Genomic DNA, 23,759 nt, shown 5'->3' with positions numbered 1-23,759 from the left:
AATAACTCCGCCCGCCAGTTTTCGAAAATATTTCATTCGCACCGGACAAATATCCCCCTATGATCCATTGTACGAAATTGATTGACAAAAAAATTCAAGTGGTAAAACAATTTATTCATTTATTCCATGCATAAACATACAAACGTTCGATAAATTAAATGTAGCGTCATGAGTGAGGGGGGTAATTAATTATTCAGTACGTTAATTAAGTTCTACTGACTGAGTTACAATTTGTTCGAGGTAAAAAAATATCATTGGTGTCTTCGGCCCATGTTGGAGGGCATCAACAGGTCCTCACTGTGATTTTTCATTTTCAAGTCTAATCCATTGGTTTATTGAAATTTCGTGCGATGTGTTAGATAAACGTCTCAGTATTTTTCTTCAAACTTTTAAATACTAAATTAATCGAGTAACGTTAATACCGCTTAGAAAGTACATTTATATTAATTCTCTGATTGATCAATCTTTGATAATTTAATTTTCAACAATAAAATGACAAGACCCGCATTCGATGTTTTTTTCTTGCTTCCAGGCCCTTCAAATCCCCGAAAAATCAGCATTTTGAGGGACTGGATATGAAATATCCTCGTACTGCTGTCTCGCATACTCTGAAAAATCGAATAATGATAATTAATCATTCCTCAAACCTTACCTAGCCAAATAATTCACCTGGAAACGATTTAATTAGCATTTTCTCTTTCATTCTGATACGAACCCATACCAGGCCCCGGAGGAAACATTGCAGCTAGTGTTCCACCTCTGGCCTGTCCAATCCTCAGTAAAGAAATAGTCGTAACTATTCTGACGAGTAGATTTATGATCATAACAGCTCCACTGAATTTTTCAGATGCCCCTACAAGTTGTGGGGATACAGATACGTCTTCTGCAGCATGATCAGTGGATAATAATCATGATTTTCTTTTCATCTTACTAAAGATGCACCTCAATATATTTTTTTTCATTATGAATATTGTTGGGTGATAATTACTCACAGTTTTGAGGAAAGTACATCGACAGGGTGACTACATCGAGAAATATCGAGAGAACGTTGACGCATAGTGCCTGAAATCCAGTTATTAAAATTCCGTCAATAACGAGTTCTCGAGTTTGATTTTTCAATGATTAATTATCAGAATAATTTAATGAGAGAGTTTGATGAAATTTAAATAATCCTCACAAATTGGAGTGGTTCATCCGACTCTATATTGTGCACTGCCCACATTAAACAGACAAAAAACAGAAGATTGTAGAATAATGCGGATTGTGGACACCAGTGTCCCTGCAGACCCCTAAAAAATTCCAGATCAATGAAAAAAAATCGTCAATTCCAATAATCCATTCTACTCACCATGACGTTAAGACTAAATGAATGGCGAATATGACCTGAAATAAACAATACCGTCAGTGATAAGATTGCCAAGGATTATCTAAATGATACAATCCACTCAAAAATAATCTGTAATTTTCCCCGAATACGCCCCCTAAAAAATCCCTGATTATAGCAATGAATTCTGAAATATTCTAGTACAGACTAAACTCGCCCCAGAAATTGATTTAATTTATTTTCCCAGGGAAACCCGTCACCCGAGAGTATCACATATCATCCCCTTGGCTCGTATGATTCATGAGTGAAGCCAGGAACATGAACCACAGACACAAAAAAAAAAACAATAACAAAAAATGATATAAATAATGCATTGACTTAATGAATCACTGCGTAATTGCTAAAATTCAATTAAAACCTCAAGAAAAAAAAATTTCTGTCAAGATTTTCCGAGACGAGATGCTTCCATAATTAATTAAAAATTACTAATGACAGGTTGAGACAAAAAATAGACGCAAAAACCTCTGGTATTTACATTGAAAGAATCGGGAAAGACTGATGTAATTGTAAAAATAAAAATACCTTCAACGGAAAATGCGCAATGGCAGAAATATCCGGCATGATGGACCAGAGAATGGCTCGACACTCCAGCCAACACCTTAGCTGTCAATCTGAATTAATCCCAATTAATCCCGTGAATTATTTTCTCCCGAATCACTCGCGTTTCTTCGCGATAACTGGTAATGGTAATGACGGGTGAGAAAAATTCAGTACCTGAGTGGCGCTGACGAGATCTGAGTTCTTTATGATTCTCAGAGATGGGGACAGAGTAAGTAAAGTCTCTAAAGAGCTCTACAAGTGCTAGGAGAGTAAATAGAACTGTTCACGTGGTCCTAGTTGTTTGAGTCCCATCAAATAAAAAGTGAAATAATTTTTTTGGTCGTTTCACCGATAATTTATCATTTTTTTAGGGGTGGTTATTGATTTTTTAGATTTTTTTTGGAACCACCTGTTGGGTGTAATTGTTCTTTTTTTTGAATTGTTAAAAAAATTTCGGGGATGTTTAGATTGTTGAGGGGGCGGGGGGTGTGGGGGAGATTCAGGACTTCTTCCAGGAGATTTCATGAAGATGCTCCAGTCATTGGAACTTCTCCAGATGTTGAATCTCCAGAGTATCAGGTTAGAGTTCCAAAAGTAATTCGTTGAGTCAGATAAGAAAAATATTGATATTATCGTTTTAACTCGAGAACTATAGATGTCAAGAAAAAATGGTATGAGACTTTTCTCTAGCTGATTAAATTTCCGAGAGAAAAGGTCTTTTCATGTTTTCCCGTAAAACCAGTAGTTTTTGAGGTGATCGTCGATTTTCGACACTTCAAAATTCGACGGTTTTTTCATTTTTCCGAATTTTCTATAAATTCACAGTAGCTTGAATTAATTACAAGTATTAATGGTGGATTGAGCTAGCTGCTGTACCTACTGAGAATTTCCGGAGCAGTACGGTGTTATCTTTTCAATAAATTATACGAAAGAATTTGAATTATCGGCGGTTCGGTGACCCGGAGCGAGTGAGTTGTTTACTCGCTAGTCATTGCGCTGCAAGCCGGCGATTAAACCCTCAGAAGATAAAAAAAAATATAAAACTGAAATCCATCGCCAAAAAATTGAATTAATTCCCGATGTATTTAAGAAAATGATTGATAGCTAAAAGCAAATAATACCCCTAGGAAAATTATTACGAGCTGCAAAAACTGGTGCACGACTTGAAATCGACAGTGGAGAAAATAGTGGAGGGCGGTGAATCCAAAGCAAAAGATCGACACCTGAGCAAAGGAAAATTGCTACCGCGTGATCGTATAAACACTTTATTAGATCCTGAATCGCCCTTCCTCGAGTTTTCACAATTAGCTGGTTACGATATGTACGGGAACGACACGGTGCCAGCCGGTGGAATAATTACAGGCATCGGAAGAGTCGAGGGGTAATTACTCGTGATATTAACGATCCTCTAAATCACATGACTCACGAGTTTTGTCGTTATCCCTTGTTTGTAAAAAAAAAAAACAACTATTTCTGATTTTTACCCTCTGACTAGACAAGAGTGTGTGATTGCTGCTAATGACGCGACAGTTAAAGGCGGCACTTACTATCCAATCACGGTTAAGAAGCATCTGAGGGCACAGGAAATTGCTGATGAGAATAATTTACCTTGTGTTTATCTGGTAGACAGTGGTGGTGCTAATCTACCCCATCAGGCTGATTTGTTTCCGGATAAAAATCACTTCGGGCGAATTTTTTACAATCAAGTAATCAAAGAATCTTATACTCTCTTGAAAAATATTCCTGAACTCTCAGTAAATAATTGTTATAGCTCCTCCAAATTATTTAAATAATTTTCATTGAATTCTGTCTGAATTTTATTCTTGATTCTAATTCAGTTATCCAATGGTGAATTAATTAAGTCTAGGAGAGAGTTAAAATAAAAATTAATTGGAGGAGTTATATGCAGTAAAAATGATTAACTGCCAGAACAATTTCGCTATTCGATTAACCAGATGACTTTTTAATTGGATAATAATGATTCAAGGCGAATATGAGCGCAAAGGGGATACCACAGATAGCAGTAGTTATGGGGAGTTGTACAGCTGGTGGTGCATACGTGCCAGCAATGGCTGATGAAAATATCATAGTTGGTGAACAGGGTACAATTTTTTTAGCGGGACCACCTCTCGTCAAGGCCTCAACTGGTGAAGTTGTCTCAGCCGAGGATCTCGGTGGTGCATCACTTCATTGCAAGTAAGATGAATCATGCAACAAGGACATCAACTGTATCACGATTCATTGAATAATGAAACTAAAAGTTGAGAACAATTGAATCCATTAAACTCACCCTTATTTATAAACATTTATGCTAGTCGTAAAATTGAGAGAAAAATACCACTGAATTGACTCAATTATTTATGTCAGACGTATCAGTTGAGATGTTCCAGGGATTCAATTGAGATTTCTCTTCAGATTATTCAAACGTATTTATTATATCATTTCCACTAAATTGTCATCAAGTCATTCAACTTCGCGATTATAAATTATTCAATTCAGAATAATGTGGGATTAAATGATTAATTTATGTGAATTTTAGTTAGAGATTATTGTGAAAAATCACAATTAAATTGTTGCAAGCACCGATTTTGTTGTTGAAAATTGGAGTAAAAACATGAAGAAGAAAAAATATTTTTCACAGAATGTCTGGTGTAACTGATCATTACGCTATTGATGATACACACGCCCTTCACAGAGCTCGCACCATAATCCGTCATTTGAATCGTCAAACACCGATGGACGTGAAAATAGATAAAAATATTGAAATACCATTGCACAATGTTGATGAGATTTATGGAATAGTCGGTAGTAACTTGAAAAAATTGTACGATGTCAAGGAAGTAATTGCAAGGATTGTGGATGGTTCGCGTTTTCATGAATTCAAGGCTCAATACGGGGATACACTCGTAACTGGTTTTGCAAGGATACATGGCTATCCGGTGGGAATTGTTGCCAACAACGGTGTACTCTTTTCAGAGAGTGCACTTAAGGGTGCACACTTTGTTCAGCTTTGCGCACAGAGAAAAATACCACTAGTTTTTTTCCAAAATATTACAGGTTTGTGGTATAATTCACTTTTTATTTAAAAATTAAAGAATTGAAGGAGCTAAAGGCATCCATGAATATCAGTTGGTGAGAAAGGGAGAGGATTTTATGAAAAGGATCATTTTGTTTTCTCAAGAAACACGAACTCAATGGGAATTTCTCCAGCCTCTGAATCACAAATTTACCGAGGTTTCTAATGAGGCCATTGTCATTCACTCTCTGTTCCCTCTTCACCAATCAATTCATTTCTTCTTTAAACATACTTGTTTATCCATAAGTAAATTATGCCTGCCTTAACGCCAGTTTAAAGACAAAGTTCTTCGTCGTGAAATGATTTTGGTGTTTTCGTAGGGTTCATGGTGGGTAAAGAGGCCGAGTCTGGAGGAATTGCAAAGCACGGGGCAAAAATGGTGACCGCCGTTGCCTGTGCGAAAGTCCCAAAAATAACAGTAATAATTGGTGGATCCCACGGTGCAGGGACTTATGGTGAGTCTAATAGAATTTAATAGTATTTATCCCCTCGAAATCACTCGTGGCATTCGCAGGAAAAAACTTCTCGATTCCTTCTAGAGTCCTTGAGTGAAAATAACATGAAGATTCCTTATAAACGTTCTTTATTTATCTCGAAGGAATGTGCGGCCGTGCGTATTCCCCTCGTTTCATGTACTGCTGGCCCAACGCTCGAATATCTGTGATGGGTGGTGAACAAGCTGCTGGGGTATTAGCCCAAATAGCGCGCGAGCAGAGGGAAAGAGATGGAGGCATTTGGACTCAACATGAAGAAGATAATTTGAAGAAACCAATTATCAAACAATTTGAGAAAGAGGGGAGCCCTTACTACGCCAGCGCTCGTCTCTGGGATGATGGGGTAATTGATCCAGTCGATACGAGAATTGTTGTAGCCATGAGTCTGGCTGCTTCCCTCAATGCACCTATTCCAGAGAGTAATTTCGGAATTTTCCGAATGTAACGTCCAATTAATTTTGAAAAAACTCCATGGTAAACGCGAATTGTTAGAGAAATAATTCTTGAACCAAAAGAGGCAGTGAATTTATTGTGAAAAAAGAAGTATCCACTAAAATTAAAATATCTTTGTTAATTCCACAGATATTCGCCTTCGCGGGTGAAAATAAATTGTTACTGTTGACGTAATATTTGAAAATTGCCTTTATTAAATTCAAAAATAGCTGTTATGAAAGAGAGAATTCATAATTAATCATTAGAAATTACACTTAGAATTAATGTAATTACTCAACGACGTCGTACGACTAGTTCCTCAGCTTTCTCCACTTGCAAAAGCCAATTTTACGTAAAAAAAAAAACATGAATAGTTAAAAATGTAGCAGTCGCAGAGTGGAGAAACAATCGAGTTATTGTTTTTTTCATTTTTCATTATTTATCGTCAACATTTCCTAGCGCGACTTCGTTCGTTTGTCCTCTAACACCTATTGCAATGATTTAAACGTTATTTTAGTATCACATTAAGTGGTTGAAACATTTGGAACGCTCAGCACCTCATTCAGCAGTCAAATGAATTGGTTGAACGAGCGATAAGAGTCATGGCGTTGCTTCCGAGGAAATAAATACACCGAGTGTTCCATTTAGCTGATTTACATCTTAACTCAATTAACAATAGTCCCTCGATTCTGTTGGAGCATCATTCTTAGATTAATTTCTGAATGCAGAGGAATAGAATCGGAAAAAAACTCTGGGAAATTGCACTCGCCGCACTGACTTCTGCCTCAGTTACTTTGTAAAATAATTGCTCCTTAATCTGCTCCCCAATTACCGACTGTTCAGCTTGTGCTAATCTGCGATTCCCTTTCCTCACGAAGTGGGATAGAGCTGGATGGGACAAGATATTATTTATCATTATTTTATTATTTGTTCATTGAATTGGGTATGCGAGAGTGAATTGAGCTTACACTCATTTCCGATAGTATTCTCATCCCAGTCGACCCTCATAAATGTCGTTGTTGTATAAACAAATTTTTCATTTTTAGCATCAGAGATAATGGCTCGTCTCTTCCTACCAAATCCAGTCTGTCCACTGCTGCACTCAACCTGACCCACCAAAAATTCAACGTGTTAGTGAAAGTCATAAATTAAATTAATCAATTGGCGATAAAATCACGCAATAAATCCCTCACCCCCTCGCATCTGTCGAGACAAACACTAACGGTCGCTGTGAACTGTACGTAAGTGCTCTCAGGAAACTTGAAGGCCCTGAATTTAGCAGTGAGGAAGTCACCGTCGACAGTATTAAAGTTCTCGAAGAGATAGGGATCCACCGAGCACCTGAGCCAAAAGAAATATTTTAATATTTACCGCATTTTCAACGGATTTATTTTTTCACAGTGAAAATTATTTTGCGTTTTCTCACCCGTTGAAGATGATGGTCTCCTCTGCGTACTTGGTGTCAGTGACCTGCATATAAGTCACGAGAAGACCATAAACATGCGATGAATTATTATCCAGATAGATTTCCATCTGCAACGGTGTACCAGGGCTGACATTCAGCTCACCAGTCACAAGATTACCATTTTGTCGTACCCCAACATTTAGCAAGGGTATTGGTGCTGTACCATTTATTTCACCACGAAAATCAATGGTGCTACAAATACAAAATAATTCTTTCTTCACTATTTTTCCACTGACACTGTCAATCATTCATTAAAATACCCACAACCAGGGGAAATAAACTCTTCCTATTGCCGACAATTTCCCCTTCATCGAATATTAATTATGAAATTATGAAAATGCTTGCCGAAAAAATTCTCAGTACAAATATGTTGTACCCCTAGAATATGACGTGACGTCTGCCCTCAACCTCCTCGATAATGACGAACGAATCAATAAAATCAGGAATTTTCAATTGGTCTTTCAAGACACGACTGCACGTTTTTAATAAATCACGCGTCCTCAAACGGCTGTTGCGTGTTTCGCGGGCATGACGCGCACTCGTGAGCCTTTCTGGTTATACCGGAAGTGAGAGAAAAAAAAAAGGTGCGGAAAAATGCGGGGAGAAAACCGCCCGGAGGATCGGTTGAATGCGCCAAGGATGCAGCAATCAAGAATTGACCCACATTGCGATCGACAGAGGATCGATCGATCGTTCACACTTGTTTTTGCATAATTATCGAGTTGTGCGTCTGCAAATATCCGGTGAATGCGCATGCGAAGAAAAAATAATGGAATATTCAAATATATTTATTTATTTCATATGAATTCGATGTGTTTCTCCGCGCGTGACGTTCTCTTCGGCGTTCCTAGGATATTCAGCTATGCTCGTCATGTATTTAATCGATTATCAGCTCGTAAGCCGGCCAACAAAGCGGTACTTAGTCTTTAATTACAGAAGTTTTATGGTGATTAGTGATCGTGGGAAAAAAGTCATATCATTGAGCACTCACTCGTCCTCTTTAAATTCAGCTGGCAGAATATTTCTTCTCACAATCGTGTGGTTCCATGGTACCTCAGGATGGAGAATAAACTCAGTAACAATGCATTTTACCGTGAATTTGTGCTTCGTTGAATCATCTGGCTCCTCAACAATTATCCGGTGGTAATAAACTTTCTGACCCTGTGTAAAATAAAACAATATTTCGTGATATCAATTAATATTGATAACTCAACAATTCACATATTTTATATCGCCGCGGATATAAAAACAGCTGTTCTTCCACGTTTTTCACAGACTTGAGAAAAAACTAATTACCGTGACTTTATTAACAACCCGTGTGACCCCACACTGAGACATGGCCTGTTCCGTCAATGAGAGTCTGAAAGTGGCAACGCCATCGCTGAGAACAGGCTTGCAGACCTCATCTAGATAAAAAAAAATTCCAATCAGAAAACTGACAACGATAATAGAAAAATAAATTCCACCATACCCGGATAATTCTTCAGCTGCTGAAGATAAATTTTTGCTTGAGGGCTACTCCTGGAAATCTCCACTTCCATGGAGTCCTTGGTGCACCTGACCTTGCTCTGCACTGAACCCGATGAAAAAACGAAAAAAAAAAAAAAGATAAATATATAAAAAATTAACCCGAATAATACCCCGAATTTTCAATTTCTCGGTTTTCATCCGCAATTGATGATATCCACCGGAAATTTCCCCTCAAACTCATTAAACCCAACAAAAACCCTTAATTGTCGGACTCATCTGCACTCGGCTCATCAACTCTCTCATAAAACCATTTCAACTCGACCTTGAGAGTCATGTACATACACTACGTTAAGTACTGTTGCTTTTTATTTCCCTCCCTCCGTAAACCCTACTGTGTAATCACAAATGGATGTACTTTCACCGAGTAAAACGAAGACCACCACAACTTGGGGGCTCTATCCATCCTGCCAGCTAAGGTATCTCCCTGATTTTCAATGCATGAGATCCCCCGCGTAAACAAGCACAATAAAAATTCTGAACAACAGGAGATGAGACAAAGGGGAATGAGATTAAATCCCGCATGGTCATGTACACTTATGGAACAATTAAGTTGTTAATCCTAGCGATTGCAGACCTGAAAATCCAGCAACCATTCATTATTTATTCCACTCCCCCGAGGAAGTCCCAAATTTTTATTTCAATCTTCAATTATTTTTATCGAAAGGCAATAACAATCTGCTCTACACTCCTTAAAAAAAATAAAATTCATTCAAAAATAAGAATTATTATTTTTTGTTATCAATTTTCACGGGTGATACCGGAAATTTGAAGGAAAAATGTTGAAGAGTGTTGGATTTCATGGCAATGTACTCTTGGATAAGATACGAATGAATTCTCTCGGTGGAAATAAAAAAAGGGGGAATGGGAGATAGTGGAGGATATTAGGACTCCTTTATGACTTTAGTCTCGGTATTATTGCGAGGTCTTGTGAGGCTGAGGGAAAAGAGTAATGTTGGGGCTCTTCACTTGGCTGCACGTTACACTGGACTGATCCACGGATTTCCGGATGTTGGGTTTTGTTTTAACGAGTTATAGGAAGTTTTTTCTGGCTGAGAGATTGATAGTGGCCCGGGTGAAAAAAATTGTAATCGGAATATTTTTTTCAAAATTTCCAAAAATTTCTGGAGAACTTTTCAGAAAATTTTTTATGAAACAAAAAAAAATTGGAAAACAAAATAATTTTATATTTGGGAAACTTCTCAAAACATTCTCCAAAAATACAATTGTTTTGCTCCCGATTTTTTTTTGTCTCAAAAAAAAAAAAATTCTGAAAAGTTTTCCAGAAATTTTTTTGAAAATTTCGAAAAAATATTCCGATTACAATTTTTTTTTACCCGGGAGGTGAAATGTAATCCACACAATTGAATTAATCGGCGTCAATCAATTTTCAACGATTTTGAATAATTTTTTAATGATTTATTTTGGGACTTATTTTCACGGGATATATTCACGGGAACGAAGGGATGATAAACATGAATTAATTTAGACAGTTCTTCCCTTACATTTGTCTCGATTCGTTTTGTTATCAATGCGTTATCGTTGTAATCCATTCAGGCCTGAATAAATCTGAAATATTGAGTCTTCCAGTGCTGTTGGGCATCTGTAATTCCCCATGCAAATGAACTCCTCCGTTAATTATTACCTCAGATATAAACACGTTTGTGTATCAACGTTGGGAACCTAGGGTTTTTTTTCCCTCGGTATCAACCACCGTGAGACCAATTAGAATTGAACTGATGACAGTTAAACAAGTCACATGGAGGAAGTCTTATCACGATGGTCGCGTGCTGCAAATATCTCGAGGTGGTATGTGAGTCCTAGGGTCACAGACCGAGGGATTAAAAATCATTTGTCAAACTCAAAACTCAAAAAAACCCAATACCAATGACCCAAATGAGTCCCAAAAAAAACCCCCAACTTGAATAATCATTTAATTATTTTAATCGACGGTGATAAAATTATAATGTCGAGTTAATTGACGAATTGGTGGAAAATTGAGCAATTGGTCTTGTGTTCAGGAAATGAATTTTTCAGCGGTAAAATGTATCGGTGTAATTTATGCAGTCAACTTTAAAGATGTTAATACAACGTACATGATACGGGAGTAGAGGTTACACCGACAACTGTAACAGGATCGAAAGTTCTTAATCGATGCAAGACAGGTTGGGCTTGGAGTGATAAAAGAGAAAAGCAGGAAGCCTAACCTTACCCCCTTCATTGGTTAACGGTGAATATATTCCAGTTGGGTACCCCAACCATTTGACTTTAGAAAACATATAAAACACGAGAGTAACGTGCCGATTGGCAAGCACAAGGGGGTGGGAAGGGGATTACAACGTTAGGTACTGTCACGGTAAATCACTGATCATCGAAGAAATCCCTTTTCACGATTTATTTCCTTGTACTCGTGGTCTTCACAGACCTACGAATACTTTCCTCCCCTTCAATATTTTTACCGATTTATTGATTACCCCGTAATTGATTAATTGCATCGACTCATTCTTATTTTCATGATCAATCGACTTTTTTTATTCAATTTATTACCCATTTTTCCTAATAAAATCGATTTATTGAATTTTCATATTTCAGACTTGAACCTGAAAAATTACGATAATTGAATAATAAATAAATAATCCTCGTGGAAAAAAATACTTCACAGACGTGAATGTATCTAATACATTTTGATATATGTTTCATGTATGAGAACGTACATATTTCTGCGAGGGGAAGTCATCGGAATGGTCTCGGGGGATTTTTACAATTTACCGACTAAAAAAAAGTAGAAAAAATTGAAACTATAAACGCATTTATCTCTCGAGTTGAGTCAATCCCAGAATTCCAGAGGAGCTTAAATCCATTCCTGTTCTCTCTTCCCTGGAATTCGGTGTGCAAGTCGAGGGGATATGGGGGGAAGTAAAGAGGAGGAATAGGGGGAAAATACTGAGGCCATCGTTTATCTGCACAACTCCCTTCGACACTGTAATCTATGGCACGGAAGCGTGCGGCATACACGAGAGAGCCAAAGGGCTCCATAACATCAAAAACATTTACAAGAATTTATACATCAGACATAAGCCCTTCTCAAGGTCCCCATTATTTATACCTATTCGAATAATTGAGTAATTAAAATTTAGCTACCGTTTAATCGTTCATAATGCCAGCTAGAATATTTTCCTCATTCTCCATGAAATTACAATTGCGGTTTTACGCGATAATCATGAGAAGCAGCTGCAATACCTCGATATTGATGATTATCCCGGTAAATACACCGGGACTTATATATTTTTATGTGTTTAAAGGGTATGGGGCACAACGGGCACCTCACAGAGGGAATAATCGGTGTTTGCCGATAATTAATGCTTTTCTGGTAGATTAATATCAACGATCCGCGTAATAACACCGGGATAAATCGGTTACTCTCCCCGTTATGGACATTATTCCATTTTTTTTTTTTTTTTCATTCAAGTGCTTTTCACGTTTGAAATCAATGTTATTATTATTAACCGTTCGCTCAAGTGGCTGCAATGTTACACCTTATGAAAACCGATCCTCATGTCCCACGGAAGCCACGTAAACTGTAATAAAGTTCAGCAAGCCCGTAATTTACGTGGTCTCGGTATTTTGCAAGTCCATGTTTCAGGATCGTTCGGAGATTGTGCTTGAAATAATTCTTCCAAAATGTTTGGGGGGATTCAAGGACTCCGTTTATTACACGCGTTGAAATAAATATTAACCCGAAGAGAAAAAATGAATAATAGTAATAATAATAATTACTGAAAAACTGTGGAAAATTGAATAAATGTAAAATTTAAAATTCAGTGATTCGAAAAAATCGAGAATTTTTTTTTCTCGGTGTTGTTTGGTAATTATTCTGTTCTAGTTCATTGCGGAAAAATTCTAGACTTGTTGGATAATATATTTCATGGTGGAGTGACACATATGTTCGGGAAGAAAATGTGTGATGAATTCCGGTATTTTTTTCTTCGAGAAAATACGAATTATTGAAATTTATGGGGATCTAACGGGACCACACGCATCCACGGATGATCTCGACATGACTCTTCATTTATCGTAAATCATTGGAGTCTCGATGACGTGGTCAGGGTGTCCGAGGGCCGAGGGTGTTCTGGAGCAACTGATGTGCAATTAGAGGTGTTGCGATGATTAACGAATTGAGTTACGAGAATATTTTTATCGCACGAGCAATCGAAATTCTGAAAATCACCAGGTGTTTTTTTTTTCCGACGCATCCTCTCGAAACGGCCGATGACATTCAGTTCATATCTTCAGTTCAGCTCTTATCTCTTCCATTTATGACAAGATCGTGCCCACGCGTGTACCAACCAGTGAAAGTGGTATTGGTCGTGTGTTTTTAACCCCTTCCTTCGATTGCAACTCTCGATAACGAGCGGTGACAACTCGCATCACACGTGAGTCGGTATAATTTTTTTTTTTTTATTTAAACCTAAAGTACTCGTCTACTCGGTGAATAATAGTGACAGAAACATACCGAGTTACTGAGGAAACAATTAAAACGTAGATCAGATACGTGACGTGAGTATCCTCTGGAAAATATATTCCAAGGATTCGAGATGAGAGAATAAACTTGGTGCGAGACTACAGGAAGTCACATCGCCAGTGCTGACTTTTGGGACATCGAAGTTCATGAATATTTTCCAGTTTCGTCCCCGCAGGGGAAAACATACCGTTACTCAAATATTGAAAGTGATGTTTGCTCAGTCCGCCAGTTTTTTTATTCCTCTGAATATTTTCCCTCCATCCAGAAATATTTTCAAAAATATATTTTATAGAGGAATTTTCCCCTGGTAATTGCGGCGGAAAATTCAAAGGGTCGGATGCAAATGAAAATGGAATGGTTTGCAATTGCATGAATTGCAAAAACATTTATTTGCTGAGAATTTTTTTCTTCGAGTGCAGTTAATGGATACGTAACTCAAGGGAAACACCTACAGAAAATCAGTGAATTCGTGGTATGATGGGGGGAGAAAAGTTGACCCGTTGGACTTTCTGGTTCTGGTATCCGCCATATTTGGCTGCGTCCAATGGTTGAGTACACGCCTCTGTGTTTCACAATCTTTTAGCACAGTCATACCCACGTCCACGCATTCAACTCACGCGCGTCACAGGTCGTCTGCCTTTTTATTTCTCATTCCTTTTTCCTTTTCTCTCTCTCCTCTTTTTTCCATTTTCTTTTATTTTATCCACTGAATAGTCAACGGCAAACCGAACGCGCCATCCACCGAAGTTAAAAAAGTAGACGAGAAAGATTATGAAAATTGATAAATTTTCGGATTAAAAATCCGGTATTTACGACAATAATCGTAAAATAAACGCCGATGGAAGGAATATTTATGTCGAGGCTTTTGTGCACCTCCCGGCTATTATCATTCTTATTTCAATAATTTTTTTATTTATTTATTATACATGTCGAAGAGAGTAGATACTCTTCCGTGAAACATCAACGGCCTCACCCACCACCCCAGGTGGTTTCACTCGAGAATAATCTCCCGGTGAGAATAAAAATCATTTTCTTTTTATCTGACATTTTATCGAGCCTCGGTATTTCGGAGGGAATTAATAGCCGATCAACTCCGCATTTTTACCATTATCATATATCCATGGACATCTGCTGAATAAGAAAATTGTCAAAAGATAATGATGACTTTTGATTTAAAGCCGAGGGAATAGGTGAATATGAAAAATTTTCAGGGTGACGACAGCCTCGAGATGCACCTGAATTTTAATGATTTTTTCAGGTGATGTTTTTCAGGTGTGCTATTTTTATAGGTTCTTATCACAGAATAATCCGAGAATCGTGCGGTGTGTGCTAGAACAAACGGTATAAATTACCCGTATCAACGATGAGCGGTTCAAGAAATCCCATGCGTCCATCAAATTGATCGCGGTCACGAAAATTGTTTGCGCCTGTAATCGACGTTATATTGCCCCCTCGGGGCGTTATTCCGACGCTCGTGCGAAGGTAAAACATATTCCAATGTGTGCCGGATATATTTTTCATCGGGTGACGGCACGCGAGAGCCTCCACCCACCAAAAAAAAGAAAAGAAAGAAAAAGCGAAAACTCGTATTTTCCCCGGAGAACCGACAGGAAAAAAAAAACAAGGAAAAAAAAATAAGAGGGAGGAAAAGAGATGGTTCACATCGGATGGTATCAATTCGATTGTTTAACCGGTAAAAATCTTCAGGTCGTATTCTTCATTCTTCCCTCTTCTCATGTTTATCTTTTTATTTTGTCTCTGTCGAATGTCCGGGACCCGATAGCCAACCGGTTATTCTCTCTCGTCGGTTTTTTTTTATCCAACTTCTGGCCGCCCTCATAATCGCCACGACTCGTGCAACTTCGTGCATTCTCGATTCACCATCTCTCTCACCTAGTCTCATACAATTTTTTTTTCTCTACCATATAAAAAAAAAAGAAAAAAACGTTAACCATCGGTTGATGCATGGTTATGCACTGGGTTCACCACGTGGCTACCATACGGGGAATGGATAAAAGTGAGACGGTGGAAAATACCTCAAACCCATTCCAACTACTGTTTATATCCACCTTTTTGAATTTCCCTTTCACGTTGGGGAAATATCGTGCGGTTTACCACTTACATGTACGCATATAGTCATTGCGATGGGGGAGGGAGAGAGGGGAGAGGGCAAATCGGCTGGTGGTAATTGAAAACTCGAGTCGTCCTCGACACTCCCCGGTAACGGAGAGAATAAATTAGTAGAGGAGTAATTTAACTCGGATGAGAAACAAAAAGGTGGTATTTGATTTTTTTTTTTTTTCATCTTGGGTTGGTTATGAGGCTAAGGGGATACAAATCACACTGGACCTCCGGGGTGGTATCGTAAATTATTTTTTCCGGCATTATTGAGTCCCGGGGAATTAGCGATTGGATTTTAAAGAGTCTCAATCATAAAAACAATCTTGGTGAATCCAGTGGAGATTTTTTTTATTTTTGCCCCCACCAAGCTTCGAGACGATATGCTTGGCTCGTTTTCTTATCAGATTAATTTCCATGGATGTGGAAATTAGGGCCCTTGAACCAGAGAATCATCCACCGGAAAACCTTTCTCCGTCTTCTGTACCTCGTCGACTTGTGAGGTTCTTTGACCAGTGACTCATCGATTTTTTTTTATCGGAATTGGATGGCATTTCTCCATTGAAAGTACAGTTGAACCAATTCTATGGTCATGAAAAATAACCCGAATCCATCATCGAGAAGAGGATCTGTCTCGCTCCAGTAATTTCCGAGATGAGGATGTCCTTCAATGAAGAAAAAATTTCTCAATCCTCAAATCGTTTCAATTCATCCACTTCTCCTTCCCCCTCGAGCGCGCAAATCACTTGATTACGCGAATCACAGAATTGCCGGCAATTCCCTCCCCCTGGAATTTCAATTACCCCCATAAGTGGAGTAAGAAAATCCCGAGTATCGATAGTGCCCGGTTAAAATAGCAAACGCCTCGAATGCCTGTTGCTCGCAGGCCAGACATTCGGTGCAATTTCAACCATGGAAAATTGCCATCGCTTTCTTGGCCTTCCCTTTTCAAACTAAAACGCGAATTCCTTCTGTTCCCTTCGGCGTTTCAATTTTTACTACCCCCTGTATCCCCGGAGATAATAAGTGACGCGACTAAAATAAAATCACCAGAACAGCCGGAAAAATTTCCAAATCATAAACTAGATAATTAAAATAAAAATTCGTCAGATAGAAAATCGTCTCCCTCTTCAACGCAAAATGATAATTCCTTTTGTTTTGCTTTTAGTCTCAACTTCTTCTGTTCCCCGCAGTTTTTCCCCCATTTCTTGTAATTCAGAATCAGATCCATTGGGAATCGCTCACAAGTGACAGAATTAATTGGCGACAAGAGATCCACTCAACCAGAAACAAGAAACCGAATGAAGACGCTATAAACACCTGTGAAGTATAACTCAACCCGTGATAACTGTCAGTTAAATCTCAAGGCTAATTGTCCAAAGGATACGTCAGCTTAATTACCGAACACTTGATACCACCATATTTGCACGGCTTATCGGCAGTGACCAATCAAACTATTTTCATTACAAATGAAATAAATAAAAAACAACATCTCAACCATTTACTTTCACTTTACGAGGGCTCCATAGGAGAGGAATCGTTGTGTATAATTTAAAACCAGTTTTCGCAGGACTTCTCTCAGCCTAAAATAACTCTGACACCACAGAGAATAATCTCAAATATTGTTCAGCGTATATATCTTACCATTTCCAAGTGCGACACATGTGATGCACGTCAAGAGCACCAAGATACTCCAAAAGCACTTAGCACCCATTATGCAATTGCTCAGAACTTGGTTAAACTCGAAGTCAATGGGCTTTCGATGAATATCCAATCAGACGTATCATTTATGAACCGATCACCGCCGATTGCTCCAGCAGTTGTTTTATCCTTCTTATAATTACAATGGTCTCCGATAATTACTGATAATTGGAAATATCCGTGAAGGGGAGGGGAATTAATGGGGGAAGGACGCGTATAATCACGCGATTGTAGCACTGAAATGTTGCTGCGATGCTTGCTGGTCGAGGTCGCAACAAACACTGACTGAGTGACTGTGAACGGTTTGTGTGGCTGGCTAGCTTGCCAAGTCAAGTCTGGGGGATACGTTCTGGTGAAATACGAGAAAGTTGGTGTATACCAATGACATTCATTGGTGAACAATAGAAGAACAAGAGTGACAACTGCATCAGACCCAATAAATAAATAAAAAAAAGGGAGTATATTTTATTTCAGCCTGAACGTTGGTCTCTCGTTAACGAGACATTTATGATCACGTAATAATCAGGTTATTCGTCGATATTCGCGGTTGTCACGATTTATTTATGATTTTATTTGCTTCACTTTTCTCTCAGCCCCATCATATCCTCTGAGTTGCCTTTTTGACACTCGTGCCCGTGTGCCTGGCTTTTTATGGGCCTCAACCGATGGCCCATGAGTCACAACTCAGCAACATTGTAGGGTCCCATCGGTCACTGCAGCTGAAGGCCCCTTTCTCAATTTGTCATTGACGCATGAATGGGTTGAAACTTGGAATAGTACGTTTCACTGGGATATACCGTTAACATCGATACAAAGATTTTTCCTTTTTTTTCTCTTCTCTCACATTGATGAAATAGTAGCACCATCGCTATTGAACAATGCGAGTTCGTTTGAAAAGTGTGGAGTTGTGGTTGGCGCGTTAATCCAGATGATACTAATCAGGGTACCTCATTAAGACCTTCTCTTCTTTATTTCACGTTGTAATACACCCTACGACTTATACTTAATTACACCGGGCAACTAATAATGGAAATAATGTTGCACACGTTACCACACGCGCGAGTTCCTTCCCTGAGAATGTTTTTTATCCCCTAAAGCCGGTAACAGGCTAATAATAATGTGAAGGTCTTGGAGACAACACACGAAGTAACCAAATTAAGTGGAGATCCCACATTATATGGTTATTGAGATTAATCATCGCTGTGATGAAGCAGGAAGAAGAAATGTGATATCTCAAACATATTTTTTCTTCTCAATTAAAGAAAAAGGCATTTAGATATCCGTAAAAGCTGATGATTTAATGTTTATCTATTCACGATTAGACAAGAAATATCCTCAACAAGTTTTACCGACTCTTTATTCAACAAACTACAACATAAATTATTTACATAAATTTCAATGGTTCGTAACAATAATTATACATCTTGTATTTACATCACAGCAACTATAAAAATTGTAGCCAGTATTGCGCCAACGTTTGAGCATGATATCGATGTCGTTGAGGATTTGACTGGCTGTTTATTTAGTACCTGACACTGAGAATTTCTGAAGTGTTTGACATTGCCGATGGAGTCTCGTGCTAGTACACACAGTTCATACTCAGCTTGTGATTCCGGTATGTCTTGTATCTTGTAGGATCTCTCTTTGTACACAATGTCTTTCTCAATTATCGGTTTACTTCCTCCTGGTTCACGTACCACTAGGTAAAAATCGCCGATATCACCACGCGATGTCACGTACCACGTTATTTTCCAAGAGTTGTCGTCTTCATCGCTGAGAACATTAAATACAATTTCTTCAGAGTTCATTATGGGTTTTGTGAGTTATTTTTTTTTTATGTAGGAGATTATATTAATGTTGTCATATTAATTTCATAGGAGAAGACCGGTGTTACTTACTATTCAATGTGTCGGAATTTAACGTCAGGTGTTATCTCTAAATCTGTATTTTCCGCAATCTCATTCTCCTCGCAAACCATCAACTCTTCAGTTACGTTTTGAAGAGCTTTTCCGGCAATATAATCGGGACTTGCACAAACAACATTTCTCCAATGACTGGGGACTTCTGTTAGTGTTGCGATCCATCTCTTGATGGGTCTCGCGTGGCAGTCGCATTTCAAGGGATTCCCTTCGTATCTCACTTCCGTATTATTAGTGATGAGCATCATGAAGTCCAGATCGAAATCGGATAAGTCATTAGTTTGAACGTCTAAGAGCTTGAGCTTATCCATTGGTAGAAATTTTTTAACGGGTAGACTAGTGAAGTGATTGTTTCCGAGGTAAAGATTTGTGAGATTTTCCGGTGGTGTGAATACATCTTTCTCGAAAATATCGGTGAGATCATTGTGGGACAGATCGAGCGTGTGAACTGCCGTCATATTACCGATTACATCTGAAAATCAAATTATTCGATGAGAGGACTCATGAAAATTCATGATCACTACCTACTTACGCCTTCGGATTTCGTTGATATTGTTGTGACTGAGATTCATATAGCCAACTTTTTTCGTACCAATCGTTATATCATACGTCAACACCGGCATGGAGTTGTACGACAAATCAACTTCCTTGAGCCTATAAGGTATATAAGGATCATTGGGAAATGTTTTTCTGGTGATGAATGAAAATTTGTTGTGACTGAGATTGATACGCTCGAGAGATAAACAATCGTCCAACAATCCGTGTGTCTTGTTATCCAACTTCTCTATATGGTTGTGGGACAGGTCTAAGGTTCTCAAGGACACGAGACCCTGAAATGCACCGTTGGGAATATATCGAATGTCATTGTTAGTCAAATTAAGCGTGAGCAGCTGAAGGAGTCCCTCAAATGCTCTTCCACTGAGATTCTTGATGTTATTGTTGGCTAAGTTGAGCTCGAATACGATTGGTAGAAGACCAAATGCTGATTTACCGAGACTCGTTAAGTGATTATCTTGCATGTAGAGATATTGAAGACTGGTTAGAGTGCTCAGTGCTGCCCAAGGGGGCAATGTAATATTGTTCCCCCGAAGATTTAGAGTTCTCAGAGTTAATAGAGGTTGAAAGCTTCCATGTTGGAGGCTATCGCCCAAGCGATTCATCGAGAGATCCAGAGATAGTAATGCATTCATGGAGGGCCAGACATCAATCGTTGGAATTTCCTCCAGCTCATTCTCGGAGAAGTCCAGGTGGCCCAGGGGTATTGGCAATTGGAAAATTTTGTTGAGCTTGTTATTTTTTACAGTGAGAGTTTGGCAACTTGAGAGACGAGCAAGACTGCCTCGGGCTACGTCCGTCAATCGGTTGTGGCTCAGGTCGAGGTGCAGCAGCGTTGTCAGGGGACCGAATGTTGATGGTCTGATCTTCTCCAAAGAGTTGTGGGATAAATTGAGAAATCGCAAGCTGAAGAGAGTCTGGAATATTCCGTTATGAATCTCCGATAAGTTGTTGTATGCCAGATCAATCGTGTGGAGTTCATATAGTTTTGGAAAAGTCTGTCTTGGAACTGATTGGATATTATTGTGCGTGACATTCAGCACTTTCAGACCAGTCATGTTGTGCAAAGGGACCTGAACAGTTCAATTTTAAATAAGATAATTATCAACCGGTTTCTAAATGTCATAACGTAACACTGGATTATATTTGAATTACCTGATTTAGTGCCGTTAATAAGTTATAGCTCAGCTGCAATTCAGTTGCATATGTTGAGCTATCAAATGCATATTTCGAGATGTTGTCGAGTTTATTGTAACTGAGATCGAGAACTGTTATGTTGGCGCAATTCTCAAAGGCGCCGGCTTCAATCTTCGATATCTCGTTGTGAGAGAGATTAACACGCGCTAGAAATAGATCCTTGAAGGCTAATTTCTCGATAATAGTTACGGCATTTTCCGAGACGTCTAGGAGTTCCGCGTATTGTAGTTGATTGAACATTTGGAAATCAATTTTTTTTATGTGATTTCTCGCTAGATCGATGGTACCGATTCTCGTGACAGAGCCGAATGTGCCTCTGCCGACGTCATTAATCTGATTATTACTCAGGAATAATCTTCTCAGGAATCGCATACCCCTAAAGGTATTTGAATCCAATTTTCTGATATTGTTGTGACTGAGATTCAACACTTTCAACACTGAATTTCGGGCGAAAGTTCCTCGCTTGAGCTCGCCAATTGAATTTCGAGATAAATTGCACCATCCCATCTTGGTTAAATCAGCCAGATGGGACGGGTCTAGTTTGCTGATTAGATTATCAGAGAGATCCAGGAATTCAGTGTCCCTGAGGCCTTTGAACTGGTTGCGCTTTAGTTCTTCAATTCGGTTCCCATGAAGATCAAGGGACTTCAGCTTTTTCAAGGGTGTCAGAGCGTCTGTCGGCAACGATGACAATGTCCCATTGCTTATTTCTAATCTCTCTAGCTTGACAGCTGCTAGACTTCCACTGAAGCCATTCCCAGGGAGAGCCGCTAGATTGTGTCCCGAAATAATCAACTCCGAGAGATTTCCCAGTATTTGGAAAGCCTCTCGCGGAAATTTTTCCAATCGACTGCCAACGAGCTGGAGCTCTTGGAGTGTTCTGTTCACTCCCAAAAAGCTGTGCTCTTCAATCGATTTCAATGGGGTATCGATGATTCTCAAAACGCGGACGTCCAGAGGATAGAGCGCCGGTCCATACCATCTGACTAAAAATTATGGTACGATAATTGATAATTAATTGATAATTACTTTCTATTTGAAGGGTGAACTCCTTTTACCTATGTCACTCTTGTAGATCGTTAATTCTTCGATCGGCGCTGGTTCGTTACCTAAATTAACAAAGGCCAGACTCAAACTGGCCAAATTGGTATTTTCACATCTTATGTACAATCCTTGATCGGTTCCTCGTTGACAGGTACATGGATAAATGTAGATCGGCTCCTTGGGGCAGGTATATCGTGGTCCTGGTGGCACGTAGCCCCCAAGTACTACCGGGATGAACCCCAGCAAGAGAAGTTGGAGAAAAGACATCATTCTGGGGGTATCAATCACACCTGATATCATCTCTAATTTTAACTTCACCTCGACCGCTTCTTTTTTCATATTTCATGGAGACGTTGCCTTTTATGTTATTGTTCTCGGCCTACGCGTTGTGATTCACACGGAGGAATTAATATTGAAGATGGATGAGAAAAAAGGAACGCGGGGCCAAACAATGGACTAGTTTCAAGTCTACTAATGCGGCCAATCAACCGCCAGTTTTCCTCGAGCATTGTCTTTAGTGGATATATATATTATATTTTTTTTTTCTATGAAAATAGTCTCGGTCTGCAATTTGCGCAATTGTTGAGAGTGATGGTAGGCGGATACATAGACACCGACGGGACTGTACCCGTTATGCTTGGCTGAATAAATATATGCGGCCCAGCGTTTTATACGTCAGCTACTTGACATTAAAAATGGTAATAAAAACCGAGTTATTCAATCTGATCTGAACATAAAATTGGAGCATTTCACATATAAGTTGCTCCGGAAAGGAGTGGAAAAATATATTTGTGTTCTACTTCCCTGGAATTATGAGCATAATTGCAGGGAAATGAGAGCGCGATTAACGTCACGACAGATTTAGACATGAGATACGTTTGTTTCCGCGGAGTTTACATATTGTTTCCCTCTGCTTTCCTTCCGTCGTTTTTTATTATTCGGTGTTCGCATTCTTTCGGGAGTTTGGGTCAAACCCGACGACCTTGGGAGGACATCCGTGAAATTGATCAGCTGATAACTCCGGGGACGAAAATTCTAGTTGAATAGCTCGATTTAGATTCTTGAGGAGATCGCCTATCCGTGCATTGAAGTCACCGCGCGGCTAGCTCTCAAAGTTGAATGACACATATTTAACACCTCATCTAATCCCGATAAGTGTCAATAAAAAATTACCTGATCAATACGGTTGGGGTTTATCACATCGGAATGACTTCCTCGTGTCCGTACCAATGACTTTATCATCAGTTTTTCACATAATTTTTTCGCGGATTAAATGGACAAATCACAATTGAAACATTTTAACCGATGGTTGCAGAGTGAAGTTGATACGGCAACTGAGCGCGCCAGGAGTTGAAAGCCAGAAGGCTAAAGAGAAAGGCCCGTTTTGGTGAGTCTGAGGCCCATTGGCTAGACCTAACGTCACTGCTCCTTTCTTTTTTTTTCATATTTACGTCTCCATCATTAAATTTCGAATGTGAGTATCGGTTGGGACCAATGGAAACTAGGTATTACGCTGAAGTATCAATTTAACTGGCATGTAGGTTGAAATTGTAGAGGAGAGAACTTTTCCATTGCCCTTTCCAGGTGAAAGTGAATCAGTGAAGGTAGATCACGATCTAAACTGAAGGATCCAAGGTCGATTAAACTTCTCATCCTTCAGTTGGTACTGACGGTCCTCTCTTTATCCTCAATAGGTAAACTCCAATAATTTTTACTGATAATTGACCATTGAAAAAAATAGCTATGTGAAGTTGGCATCGAAGTTTGAAAAATCTAACTTTTTTT

General features: G+C 38.9%; 4 protein-coding genes across 5 annotated transcripts; 1 reads left to right on the top strand and 3 right to left on the bottom strand.

Annotated features, from left to right (window-relative positions):
* Window positions 1-93: 93 nt before the first annotated feature.
* On the bottom strand, window positions 94-2,092 carry LOC105265744 (uncharacterized). 2 transcript variants are annotated; one of them, XM_011303433.1, is made up of 6 exons: window positions 1,907-2,090; window positions 1,349-1,383; window positions 1,178-1,289; window positions 993-1,062; window positions 716-853; window positions 94-608 (listed from the first exon to the last, which is right to left on the bottom strand). In XM_011303433.1, exons 1-6 carry the CDS (start codon window positions 1,943-1,945, stop codon window positions 538-540), a joined length of 465 nt encoding a protein of 154 aa, XP_011301735.1. In that variant the 5' UTR covers window positions 1,946-2,090; the 3' UTR covers window positions 94-537. The 2 variants fall into 2 exon arrangements, with proteins under 2 accessions (XP_011301735.1, XP_011301736.1); XM_011303434.1 differs by having other exon boundaries at window positions 523-608; window positions 670-853; window positions 1,907-2,092.
* Window positions 2,093-2,307: 215 nt separating this feature from the next.
* Window positions 2,308-6,475, top strand: Mccc2 (methylcrotonyl-CoA carboxylase subunit 2). Its single transcript, XM_011303430.1, has 7 exons — window positions 2,308-2,503; window positions 3,052-3,305; window positions 3,420-3,630; window positions 3,912-4,120; window positions 4,566-4,981; window positions 5,321-5,455; window positions 5,599-6,475. Exons 1-7 carry the CDS (start codon window positions 2,384-2,386, stop codon window positions 5,937-5,939), a joined length of 1,686 nt encoding a protein of 561 aa, XP_011301732.1. The 5' UTR covers window positions 2,308-2,383; the 3' UTR covers window positions 5,940-6,475.
* qsm (Zona pelucida superfamily protein qsm) lies at window positions 6,119-17,560 on the bottom strand. Its single transcript, XM_011303431.1, has 8 exons — window positions 17,203-17,560; window positions 8,863-8,964; window positions 8,688-8,797; window positions 8,383-8,552; window positions 7,353-7,583; window positions 7,120-7,267; window positions 6,895-7,033; window positions 6,119-6,814 (listed from the first exon to the last, which is right to left on the bottom strand). Exons 1-8 carry the CDS (start codon window positions 17,270-17,272, stop codon window positions 6,633-6,635), a joined length of 1,152 nt encoding a protein of 383 aa, XP_011301733.1. The 5' UTR covers window positions 17,273-17,560; the 3' UTR covers window positions 6,119-6,632.
* Window positions 17,561-18,601: 1,041 nt separating this feature from the next.
* Window positions 18,602-23,296, bottom strand: conv (convoluted). Its single transcript, XM_011303429.1, has 6 exons — window positions 23,148-23,296; window positions 21,989-22,245; window positions 20,889-21,916; window positions 19,711-20,806; window positions 19,158-19,650; window positions 18,602-19,032 (listed from the first exon to the last, which is right to left on the bottom strand). Exons 2-6 carry the CDS (start codon window positions 22,242-22,244, stop codon window positions 18,690-18,692), a joined length of 3,216 nt encoding a protein of 1,071 aa, XP_011301731.1. The 5' UTR covers window position 22,245; window positions 23,148-23,296; the 3' UTR covers window positions 18,602-18,689.
* Between the last annotated feature and the right edge of the window lie 463 nt (window positions 23,297-23,759).

This window comes from Fopius arisanus, unplaced genomic scaffold (assembly GCF_000806365.1).
Source record: "Fopius arisanus strain USDA-PBARC FA_bdor unplaced genomic scaffold, ASM80636v1 scaffold00031, whole genome shotgun sequence".
Lineage (NCBI taxonomy): Eukaryota > Metazoa > Arthropoda > Insecta > Hymenoptera > Braconidae > Fopius > Fopius arisanus.
Note: the sequence above shows the minus strand (reverse complement) of the source record. Positions and strands in the feature narration are given on the sequence as shown.